Genomic DNA, 11,537 nt, shown 5'->3' with positions numbered 1-11,537 from the left:
ATATGAACACAAAATATCCGTTTTCATTTTCACATTATACCAAAAATTATAATGTGGTATGAATATGCATTGTATATTTGTCATTGCTTGCTTCACACAGACAATTACAGTAGATAGGATCATCCCTCCTACCCACACATCATCTCTGAAACTAAATAATCTCGTTCATTCGACCAATCAGAGTTCTTAAACATTGGCTCAATAAGTGTTGGTCATTGGATTTTATGGGCCTCTACACACTTATCTAGTTTCTGAACAGAGAGGAAATCCTTTATGTTTATGACATCATGGAGCACATTCAGCAGTCATTGTTTCTTTCCCCCAATTCTGTTGAAAATGGAGCAGTTTATTTAAAGCTCCTTAGTACTGAACTGTGTCTTCCTCAAGCACCCAGCTACATATATTGACAGAATAAAAGATTACCCTCATAAGAGAGGTTTTTAGGATTTTTTAAATTTTTTCTCCAATAGTTCCCTGGTGGTCTAGTGGTTAGGATGCGGCGCTCTCACCGCTGCGGCCCGGGTTCGATCCCTGGTCAGGGGACCAACCCCAACCATTAGGGTTGCACAAGCCTTAGTGCCGGTCCCAAGCCCGGATAAATGGGGAAGGTTGCGATAGGAAGGGCATCCAGTGTAAAAACGTGCCAAATCAAACATGAAGATGGTCCGCTGTGGCGACCCCTAATGGGAGAAGCCGAAAGAAAGGGGTTTTTTTTGTTTTTTTTCTCCAATAAGAAAAACCCTTATCTGTAACAGTAATCTCACATATTGTCCAGATGTAATAGAAAACTGTTAAGCTGGAAACAAATGTTTATAATAAGATTTAAAAATGGTGACGCATGAGAAGTGGCAAAACTGGTCATTTGTGACCTGTGACTTTAGCACCTATGTTTAATATAGTTTCATGCATATCCTTGAGCTATACATATCACAAACTTTTAAGGGTGTGATATGCAGTTATTTAAATGAGAAAACCTTCAAAACCCCCTGCAAACGCTTCCTTTTATTACAGAGCATTTTACTGACAAGCATACAAGTGACCAGCATTATATACAGGTAAGCAGATGGACGAAAAAATCTTGTTTAATAAACATTTTTAACCACCATTAGATGCTCAATATAGACCTTCATACCCAGTGTCGAATGCTGTATGTGCTAGTAATCTCTCCATCACCCTCACCTGGCTTTTGAGATTGGTTTAGAAATGAATATTCAAATGAGTTTTTTAAGGTGATAAATGAAAACATATGTTGCATTCATACACTGCAAAGTGCCTTACTTACACAATGAAACAGTCTTAAATATTATTCAGTTTAACTAATAGGATCCAATACAACTTTTCTGCAAATCAGAGGCACTCATGTAGATGACACCCTTGGTGCAGTATCCTATTACTAAGGAGCTACTTTATAGTGTCCAGCGTGAGTTGGGTTCAGGATGTGAAGTTAAGCTTGAAGAGGACTGTTTGAGGAGTGGTGACATCAGCCACTGCAAGCTCCTGTCCATCAGCCAATCCAAGCTCTGCATCAATCCAAACACAAAAAAATTAAAATAAAATTCTCAGGTTTTAGTGATCTTCGGGTTTAACAAGAATATAAAGCTCAATCAAAATGTATATCAAATGTAATCAAAATATATATCACATAAAATTCTGTTTATGTGATATATAGCAATTACAAGCACCCTCGGTACAGAAGGGAAAAAAACAAGTATACCGTATTTTCCGGACTATAAGCCGCTACTTTTTTCCCACGCTTTGAACCCCACGGCTTAAACAACGAAGCGGCAAATTTATGGATTTTTCTGGGGTTTTCAAGCTTCAAGCCAAAAAAAACAGAGCCCCATAACATTAGACTAATGAAATTGCTAAACGGTTTTAAGGTGAACCAATGAAATTTTTTATATTAAATCGCGCTCCCACTGAATCAGGCCGCACCACATCATAAATATGGATGAGGTTCGTTGACCTGCCTCTCACTCAGACTGTCTACAGGAAATGTGAATCATTCGTCACACTGAAAACAACCGGGCATGAAAGATCGCACTGCACCTGTGTTCTGAGCTGCACGGCATCGGGAGAAAAGATTCACCAATGGTGATTTTTAAACGCACGACAATGCCAAAAGAAAAACTCCCGAGAAAAATTGTTGTGAAAGGAAAGAGGAAGACAGTGAACAATGACTTTCTTGGTAGGCTACTGTTTAGATACAAGCCGTGTAACAGACACTGTCTTTCGTTAAAGCCTGTGTAAAGTTCATTAGTTTCAATGTAGACACCTGCGGCTTATGTTCAAAATAAAAATCTTTGTAAAGTTCAGTGGGTGCAGCTTATATATGGGTGCGTTTAATAGTCCGGAAATTACGGTAATTAAATATCTGACACTAAAAATGACCGTTAACTAATCAGCAACTAAGCCATAATTATTGCTATGTCTGCATTTAGTACTTTTTGTAGCCTCCCATTAATTCTTCTGCTATAATGGTTGAATCCACATTCTTCAATAAAGAATCTCTCCCAAAACAAACTTGTAAAAAGAAAACATGCTTGTTACATTTTGGTGATATGAATTTTAGGGATATAAGATATAAAATTTTATTTTTATTTTTTATTTGCTTGAAATAAAAGTTTGATTACTCTTTTTTTTTTTACAATAGATAACTAGTCACATTTTTCATAAGCAATTTTTTTTTACCTAACCCATTTTTACCAAGGGTGCCAATAATTCTGGAGCCAACGCAATATCTCACCTTTTAAAGTTTTGCAGAGATTGGGCCTTGTTCTTTCTTCAATTGAAGCTACAGTCTACGTAAGGACACAAAACACACACACCTTAATGATCTATTAAGATCATTTTAAACATCACACAACATTTCACAAAGTCTTACCTGTAAATAAAGAGTTCTGTTTCTGCCCTCGAGTGTTGCAGTTATAGCTGGAGATTTCATTTGTCTGAAAATATTTAAACAAGCCTTTAATTAATATTCTCCCATAACTCGAAGAAAACAGCAGATATGGTGAAAACGGACACCATTCTGCAGGTACTCACAAGGAGGCGTTCTCTGTCAGATACTCCAGCACTTCCTGTAGTTTAGCATACGGCGGGAATTGTAGCTTCTGTGGAACTTGACTACATGCTGAGCAATCCTCCTGTTAGATGGACACGAGCCAATGAGAGCGAAATATAAGTTTTTTCCAAGCAGCAGCTCAAGGTTACCTCGAGGATCATTTGTGCATGAAAACAAGAAGCTTACCTTTCGCTCTGCCTCAAAGGTGTAGGTGTACAAGCCACACGCATCATTAAATACTAGATAATTATTCAAAGGAACATAAGCACTAAAAAACAAAAACAAAATATTCATTTGTTTCATACAAAAAATGTATCTCAAAATCCTCTGAATGTTGTGATTCACATAAATGTAAATGTGTACTACCTTGTAGCAATCTTAAAAATTTCTGTAGTGCAAATAGCTGCAAAAGAAGGAAGAACAAAACAAAATGGGTTCAGACATTCGGCTCTACTTTGTTTTAGACCTTCAGCATGAATTGTATATTTCCAATAGCTTTAGCACTCTGGCCCTGGGCGTTCACATAATGTGTGAGAATTGCCCTCCAGTGACAAAGCCCATATGAATCCCCTATCTGGACAACTGAGTACTGTCTGGACAGTGTCAACAGCAAGTGACAAACACTGACAGGGGTACTTCTCACACATGAAAGCTCTAGGATCGAAAGTCAATTACAATAAGAGCCATTTCACACTTGGCAGACTATCAAGGCCATAAGAATTTTTCATAAAATAAATAAATAAATAAAAAGCTGTCTCGATTGGAAAGGTGGTCAGAAATGTAAGACAGGTTACTCAAATGCTGACTAAATCCACTAGCCATATATTAATTGTCTCATTCTGGCATGGATATTGAGAGAAGTAGGCCCAGGAGTCAAAACTAAGAACTAAACTAAGAACATTGCATCTTTTGTAGGGGTTTATTTGGAACAACTACAGCTGTTGGTAAACAGAGAGAGAAGCCATTGATCACTGGTGGTTCATGGACAGGCAGAGACAGAGGCTTTGGGCCAGGATGCACTGGCAAATAATCCATGAGCTTCAGGCATATATAAAGCTAAATGCCTCTCCACGGCTGTCACTGTTACAGATAATCCTTCAGTCTGCGTTCTGGTCAGACAAACCACAGTTCCACCTGCTGTTCACATTTTTATTGGCCCCTCATCGTCTACACCAGATTTCACATACTGAATGCTGTTTCATAGCAACCACTGTGCTTTGTGTTGTTCACTTAAACAAATACATTATTAAGACTGAAATATCAATCAGCCCCAATATAGACAAAGTGCTAAATAAGTAGCCTCAATAGAGAACGGTTATATTCAGTCCACTAATTAGATATAACAATATTAGTATAAGAGCAGGACTATATTTCACTGTTTGCATCACTCCGCTTGTCTGTGTTCACTGACTAAAATAAAATTACAATTCTAGCAATAGTTCGCAACGCTCTATCCAGCTGCCACTTCCCTGGGAACTATTTTAGTTGTTGGAGCAAAACAGTCTATCACAGCTACACCGCTTACAGCACTCTTGCTCCTGTGATATTGCTTGATTTTTTTTTTTTTTTTTTTTTTTATAATGCTTTTAACTCTTAAAAGCCTTTACATCAGTATCGACCATTTATGTGATTCAGTTCCTCGATAGCAAGCAAAATGTAGAGTGAGTCACATTAGTAGCTTAGTGTTTGTTCTATTTCTGACTATCGCTTGGTGATGTGCAGCATCATGACATATTACAAATCCTCATGACAACGATGACATGGCCACAAATAGTCCTGATGGAAATCACCACAGTGGCAGAAATAAAGTCCAACATGAGGTTATATAAGTAACCACTATTGCCATCTAGGAGCGTGTCAAGATTACCGGGTTGGGTTACAGACATGTGGCAACTACAATCCTACTAGCTCACAAAACTGATGATATGGGGAAACTGAACTATTGCAAAAAACTACTTTGATGTTCTTCCACGTCCAGACAGTCACCTTCCAAATGTTTCCCAAATCAAACACACATTCATAAAAGGAAAAATATATACTGCAATCATCGTTTTGTCATCATTTCTTAGGCTTCAATTTGACTCACTCTCGTATCATCTGTAATGAATCATTTAAGCAAAATAAAAAACAAACTAGTCAACAAAAAGTGCTGTTCACCTTAGAGATGTGTTTCATATACTAATATGCTCTAAACTATGTATAAATAGCTGCAAAGTATGTTTGATAAAAATAAAAAAAAAAAGGGTGTGTGCTCCATAGTCTGGACATACCAGCGATGACTGCATTGGTAGATGCAACAGCAGGGATAATTCGTTTAACCACTCCTGAAAAAAACACAGAGAGAAACCTTTTTATTATTACATTTATGTAATTATTATTAAAAATATACTAGCTCTACCCACTTTCTCACACGGTTACCTTGTGTGAGTCTATAAGTGACTCCAGTGATACTGAACTCAGCTGCTCTCTCCAGAGACTTCTGGAACACCCACTGAATGTGTTCAGGATTATCACCATCCAGACCTACACTGTCTGCAAAAGAATTGGGAGATCACTCATATATATATATATATATATATATATATATATATATATATATATATATATATATATATATATCGCTATGCTTTTACTCTTTTTTTTTTTACTCTTTTACCTGGAATACAAAGGGATTAAGGAAAATATGCGAAATGTATTACCTCCAAATGGTTTCTCTTTGGGCCACTGCAGTATTCTCACATACTCGATGCAGTGTTCAGGCAGCCGCGGCATTGATGCAATAGTGCACATTGGGAAATTAATCTGGAAGCACAAAACAGGACCAAAGACACTCTTAGTCTCAAAATACTGAATCATATAACCAGATAATTTATACAAGCAAAACCTATTCATACTTTAATCAATATGTTGTCAATCAATACAGGATTACTGGCCATTATAATTTCATCATATTGTAATATACATATAATAAAAAATAAAAAAAAAACTAATTGCTTCCTTTAACTTGATAATTTTTTCCCAAACGTTCATAGCAACACTAGAACCAAGACCAGGGGACTGAGAGCTGAATAGTTTTCTTAAAGATTTTCATTGAGAGTAAAACTCATACTTCAGTCAGTTATGCCAGGTAGTCTAGATCCTACCAGCAAAGTATCCCCACATTCACTAAGTTTGACTGTTGGTTTGATGTTCTTATTATGGAATGTTGACGTTAAAGAAGCTTTATGCCCGATTCCGAAAAAATTCCATTTATCACTATTTTACAGCACACAATACCTGGAGGTCAAGGTGTTTTCTTTTTGCAAAGGCAGGAAAAGTCTTTATTCTCCCATTGGGTTATCAATTAGTAGCATTAGTAGTTTGCAAAGTCAATTTGAGAAATTTTGACAGGCCAGCCACTTTTGGAATGAATCACCACTGTTTATATTTTCTCCATGAAGAGTCCCATAGAAATAATTTGAATAATTTGAATTTTTTATCCTTTTAAACCGTACTTTAAGTTGCAGATTGATGCTTGTCTTGTGAATAATTTCGTTTGAGGATCTGAAACAAGTCTAGTCGACAAATATACAAAAGCAAGCTGAAAAGAAGAAGAAGGGAGGGGGAGGGGAAAAAAACAGGAAATTCACCTGCGGCGGATACAGCTCCAGTGTGCATTCTAAACAGGCCGTCATTCCAGGCAAAATGACCCTCAGGTTCCCTTTAAATCCTTCTGTACCTCCGTCTATTAGTGGGATTATAGAGTTCTGATCTAAAACCCCATCTTCATAGACTAGCAATGACAACTGAGGGGGGAGAGCACGCGTGCACGCGCACACACACACACACACACACACACACACACACACACACACACACACACAGTGTCTAGCTGGATCACAATACAGACATTTCCTTACACTATTGCACTTTTTTACTACAATAAATGATCTAGCTCTCATCAGAATTACAAATATGGACTATCATTCTTTATGCACTATTATTTAATCCAGCACATCTAATAAGCTAAAAGTAAAAGTGACTCTGAAATTGGAACAATATGTAAACAATAGGAATGATGAAGGAACTTTTCTCACCAGCATTCCATTCATCCAGCGGCGAGCAATAATAGAGTCCAGCCCGCACACAATTATGTGGAATTCTGCAGCAAAGCCCCAAATAAAGCAGACAGAGAATTTTTTTCATAAGAATATATAACTGCTTTATTCTAAGAAAGTCTTTATTTGGATATGGCACTTACGTCTGTAAAAAGATTCATCAAAATCTTGAATTTTCTTGAAATGACTGAATTACGCCAGTTAAGAAAGCAAAATACAGAACATTACATTTATCATTATATACATTAAATATATATTCTGTTTCAACAGAACACACAAGTAGCTTGTTTATGTGGTGAAGGATACGGTACAACCTGACATCCTGGTACTCGACTGTTGATGAATTCAGCTGCCACATCAGCTTTCGGACGCCCGACATCCTTAGACCTTTAAAACACAAAAAGCTCATTATTAAACATTCTTACCAACAACACTGATCTGCACTAAAGTGTAAATAGTAAAGTATCTGAATAAACTGCATTCTTGCCTGAAGAGGAACTGTCTGTTCAGATTCGACACATCAATAGTGTCCATATCCACAACATGGATTTTCCGGAATCCTGACAGTGCCTAAAATAGAAAGGGGGAAAATAAATAATCACAAGGACCCACACATGAATGATGAGCACTGTAATCAGTGTAGACCCTGGAGAGAAAAAGTGGTTGAGCCTTACATAAACAAATGGTCCATTTCATTTGATTGCCCAACAAATCTAACTGTTTGTGAACATTACCAGGTTTTTTAGTAGCTCACAGCCAAGACCTCCTGCTCCAATCACCAGAATTTTGCATGTATCCAATAAAAACAGGAGCGTCTGTATTTAAAAACACAAACAATAAACAATGAAACTATCGGCAAAAGATTGAACCACATGTAATTCGCTTTGTCAAAGTCTATTAGTTATTTACCTCCTCGTTTGGTTCAAAATCAGGATGCGTGAAAGGTCCCGACCTCTCCAGAAACTTCTGCACATGGCTCCATCTCCCATCCCAATCACTGCTGCTGCTGCTGCTGCTAACATCCAGTGCCATTCTGCAGAGCAAAAAACCTATTGCTTTATTTCAAATAATTTTCATATCGAGGGAAAAAAATATATATATTTTAAACAAATCATCTTTCCTACACCGAAAATCAACACTGGCCTGACCAGATTCAGTATAACCAAGCTAAGGAATATAAACACACAGCAATCACTTTTGTCTTCTCATGGATTCCAAAGAAAATGATATAGCAGCATGTTTAACTTGTGTGGGATTGGCAACCTAACCTGTAACTAATATAACAAGCAACCTAGCCAGTGTATATATTTAATATATTTTATATATATATTTATATTTAAATAAATAAATAAATAAATAAATAAATAAATAAGTTGAGCTTAAGCTTTTAGACTATGTAGGTTTGTCCAAAAGCATTGCCATGGGTTTAGGAGTTGCATACTTTAATAAAAAATTAAAAAAAAATTAAAAAAAAAAAGGAAACAAAATTTTTTATACAAACTCCTCCTAGAAAAGAAAAAAAATTCAATAAAGTAAAAAATACAATCCTCTTAACTGAACTTAAAGAAATCGAACTTTTCTATATTTAATTTAATAAAAAAGAAATAGTCATCTTCAAAGTAGAATTATTATTAGGATTACATTTTTTACTTCATTTTCAAGGTATTTATTTTAAATAGTACGGCTGCTTAAAGGATCCCATAGCAACTCTTTTAGCCAAACCTGTATATAGTCCAACTCTGGAAGAACGATGTGACACTATGGCTTAAAGAGTACTCAGGAATTTAAGAATCCTGTTATGTATTTTGATGTGACCCGAACCCGATTCATTCTTCATCTGTTTCCCTTTATTTATATGTATGTACTCTTAGTTTTTATTACAGCATTTTTCCCTACACTTCACGCAAAGTGTGAATAATTGGGAATAGAGTCACATTTTGTTTTTACATTCAGACCTGAAGAACAATTCTAACCTGCACTTTACATCCAGATTGAATTTGGGGCAACAGATCTCACCTGGGTATTACATCCTGGATTCAATGTGCAGGAACAGATTGCATTTGTTGTTGCCTGTCTGGTTTATTAAAGAAAGAATATCTCTACGTACACTGTATATACTTTCTTTTAAGCTCATGGAATCCTTTCAAATCCCAGCACAGAAATGACAGCAAAAACAAAAACCACACATGCAAAAGTCGAAACGGATTTGATAGAACATGATAGCTAACATTGGCCACAGTGCATGATGTGAAAATTCATCACCGCTTCACAGAGCATTGACTCTCTGAGTATTTCTCTCTGATCCGTCTAAAGGCCTAGTTTGGTGTTGACAGCTCGGGAGCTAACGCTAGCCATTAGCCGGCTGACGTCTTCAAATAAAAGCACGACCCCGAACCGAAACACTTCACAATTCACCCTTGGGGGGGTTTGCGACACTACGTTTCCAAACTAGAATAATGAAATTTGCGCTTTCTGAAAACCCCGAACTCGTCTGGAAAATACGGATGAATTTTCACACTCCCTATGCTGTGCAATACTCAAACCTGCAGCCAGCGCTTAGCATTTCATCACTAACTTCTCAGGCTGCTCCTCTATTCTTTGTCTTTTCTTCGCCCTAAAAGTGAAAGAATAAAAAGAGGATTCAGGCACGTCCCTGCTACACCGGCTACGTTTCAAAATAGCAACAATATCGCTTCCAAATACACTTCGTTCATTCAACGCTACTTACGGCTCTTCCCCATCCGCCATACTTTAGGGTTTCACGGATCTATGCCTTCCCACAATGCTTTGCTACGGGGGCGAATTTTGAACGTTGAATACAAAAGAATGGAGTAGAGAATATCTGAAAAATAGATAGTTATATTCGATAGTATGTGTTAAAACAATAACTAAGAGAGTGTATTAGAGATAAATGATAATTATTATAATTAATTACTGATTTTTGTCTAACAATAGTGGATATAAATCAGGGGCGTAGACATCATTTCAAAAGTGGGGGGACGAAATGTTTAGTGTTACCTGTTTGTTTTTGTTTTTTTCAGTTAACCCTTGTGTAATTGACAGGTTTTATTTTTAATCATAATTTTTTTGCTTTATATGCTTTATGAGTATATATATTTATAAAACAGGAAGAAAGAAAGAAATGCAACAGCTTGTCACTGGGACAGTGCCCTTAATAGCACATCTTTGTACCTTATTTACCCAAAAATGTCTAGTTGTACATTAAGGTACACATTAGTACTCTAAGGTAGTAATGTGTACCTTTTTTAAGTATAAAGTACAAAGATGTCCCTATAATGGTTCTAAGAGTATATTGTTTACATATTTCAAATAGTATTTTGTGTATGCACAGTACATGGCACACAGTAATGGAGACTTGCACATTCAAATAATACTTCATTTTGTTCTATTCTACAGTCCATGATTCAGGAATAAAACAAGTCATTCAAAACAAACCTTTGAAAGAAAATATGTATTGAACTTAACTGACAAACATGTCAAGACCCTATATCAATTATCAGGGGCGTAGCCATTATTTCAAAAGTGTGTGTGTGTGTGTGTGTGTGTGTGTGGGGGTCTAGTGTTAGCCTTTATTTTTTCAGTTAACCCTTGTGTAATTGACAGGTTTTATTTTAAATAATTGTATATGCTTTATGATTATATATGATTATAAAACAGAAAGAAAGAAAGAAATACACGGGTTTTGATAACACACTTGTTAAAACAAAAGACGTTATAAAAGAGTTAAGGAAAATACACAGAAAAAAGTGAACGTTTGCCCAAATAATCCTAATAATCCTTTAAATCCTTTAAAACTGGCTAATTATTCAAAAGGAGCAACAAGTGAGTGACTGATTGCCATGGATACGTGAACGTCATGTATAGACTATCTTGTCTCTTTGAATTTTAAATCACTCTGCATTTATATACATTGCTCCATTAAAACCTCATGTCGTGAACACAACTCTCCACTAAAAAAGTGAGGGGGACGAATTTACTTTTTATAAAAAGTGTGTGGGACATATCACCCGCATCTCCCGTGTAATCTACGCCCCTGATATAAATACAAATACATCGAAAATCCTCCTTCTCCTCTTCCTCCTCCTCATCATTATCAATTAAAAAAATGTATAGAAGAACTAAAATATATAACAATGCCTTGAATTAAAAATGAGCATGCTGGATATTTCAGCTCACAGTAATTTAGCGGCAAACGTGCTCGCCTCGGCCTATATGGTCAAGTCAAGTCAAGTCAAATTTATTTCTATAGCACTTTTCACAACATACACTGTCTCAAAGCAGCTTTAGAGAAATCAACAGTTAAGGTGAATGGTGTGTTTTTTTTCCTGATGAGCAGCTGTGGCGACTGTGGCAAA

The 11,537-nt window shown here is 36.4% G+C and overlaps 1 protein-coding gene across 4 annotated transcripts; it reads right to left on the bottom strand.

Annotated features, from left to right (window-relative positions):
- Positions 1 to 987: 987 nt before the first annotated feature.
- Positions 988 to 9,985, bottom strand: uba3 (ubiquitin-like modifier activating enzyme 3). Of its 4 annotated transcripts, none has more exons than XM_046870036.1 (18): positions 9,890 to 9,985; positions 9,737 to 9,775; positions 8,071 to 8,194; positions 7,896 to 7,976; positions 7,649 to 7,731; positions 7,468 to 7,548; positions 7,305 to 7,348; positions 7,141 to 7,205; positions 6,694 to 6,849; positions 5,764 to 5,866; positions 5,483 to 5,596; positions 5,335 to 5,388; positions 3,431 to 3,467; positions 3,251 to 3,332; positions 3,046 to 3,146; positions 2,885 to 2,948; positions 2,747 to 2,801; positions 988 to 1,520 (listed from the first exon to the last, which is right to left on the bottom strand). In XM_046870036.1, exons 1-18 carry the CDS (start codon positions 9,907 to 9,909, stop codon positions 1,432 to 1,434), a joined length of 1,392 nt encoding a protein of 463 aa, XP_046725992.1. In that variant the 5' UTR covers positions 9,910 to 9,985; the 3' UTR covers positions 988 to 1,431. The 4 variants fall into 4 exon arrangements, with proteins under 4 accessions (XP_046725992.1, XP_046725994.1, XP_046725995.1 ...); XM_046870038.1 differs by having other exon boundaries at positions 9,705 to 9,775; positions 9,890 to 9,960; XM_046870039.1 differs by lacking the exon at positions 9,890 to 9,985 and adding an exon at positions 9,178 to 9,235 and having other exon boundaries at positions 9,737 to 9,751.
- Positions 9,986 to 11,537: the final 1,552 nt, after the last annotated feature.

The sequence above is a fragment of the Silurus meridionalis genome, chromosome 16, assembly GCF_014805685.1.
Source record: "Silurus meridionalis isolate SWU-2019-XX chromosome 16, ASM1480568v1, whole genome shotgun sequence".
NCBI classification, from domain to species: domain Eukaryota; kingdom Metazoa; phylum Chordata; class Actinopteri; order Siluriformes; family Siluridae; genus Silurus; species Silurus meridionalis.
The sequence above is the reverse complement of the archived record's forward strand: the minus strand, read 5'-3'. Positions and strand labels throughout refer to the sequence as shown.

Bases quoted from the DNA above. Each gene is read 5' to 3' on its own strand.
- uba3 (XM_046870036.1), bottom strand. From the start codon at position 9,909: ATGGCGGATGGGGAAGAGCC. The intron at 5,867-6,693 runs GTGAATTTCCTG...TTGTGCTTCCAG, and splicing joins TGGAGCTGTATCCGCCGCAG to ATTAATTTCCCAATGTGCAC. The intron at 2,949-3,045 runs GTGAGTACCTGC...AAATATTTTCAG, and splicing joins CTGACAGAGAACGCCTCCTT to ACAAATGAAATCTCCAGCTA.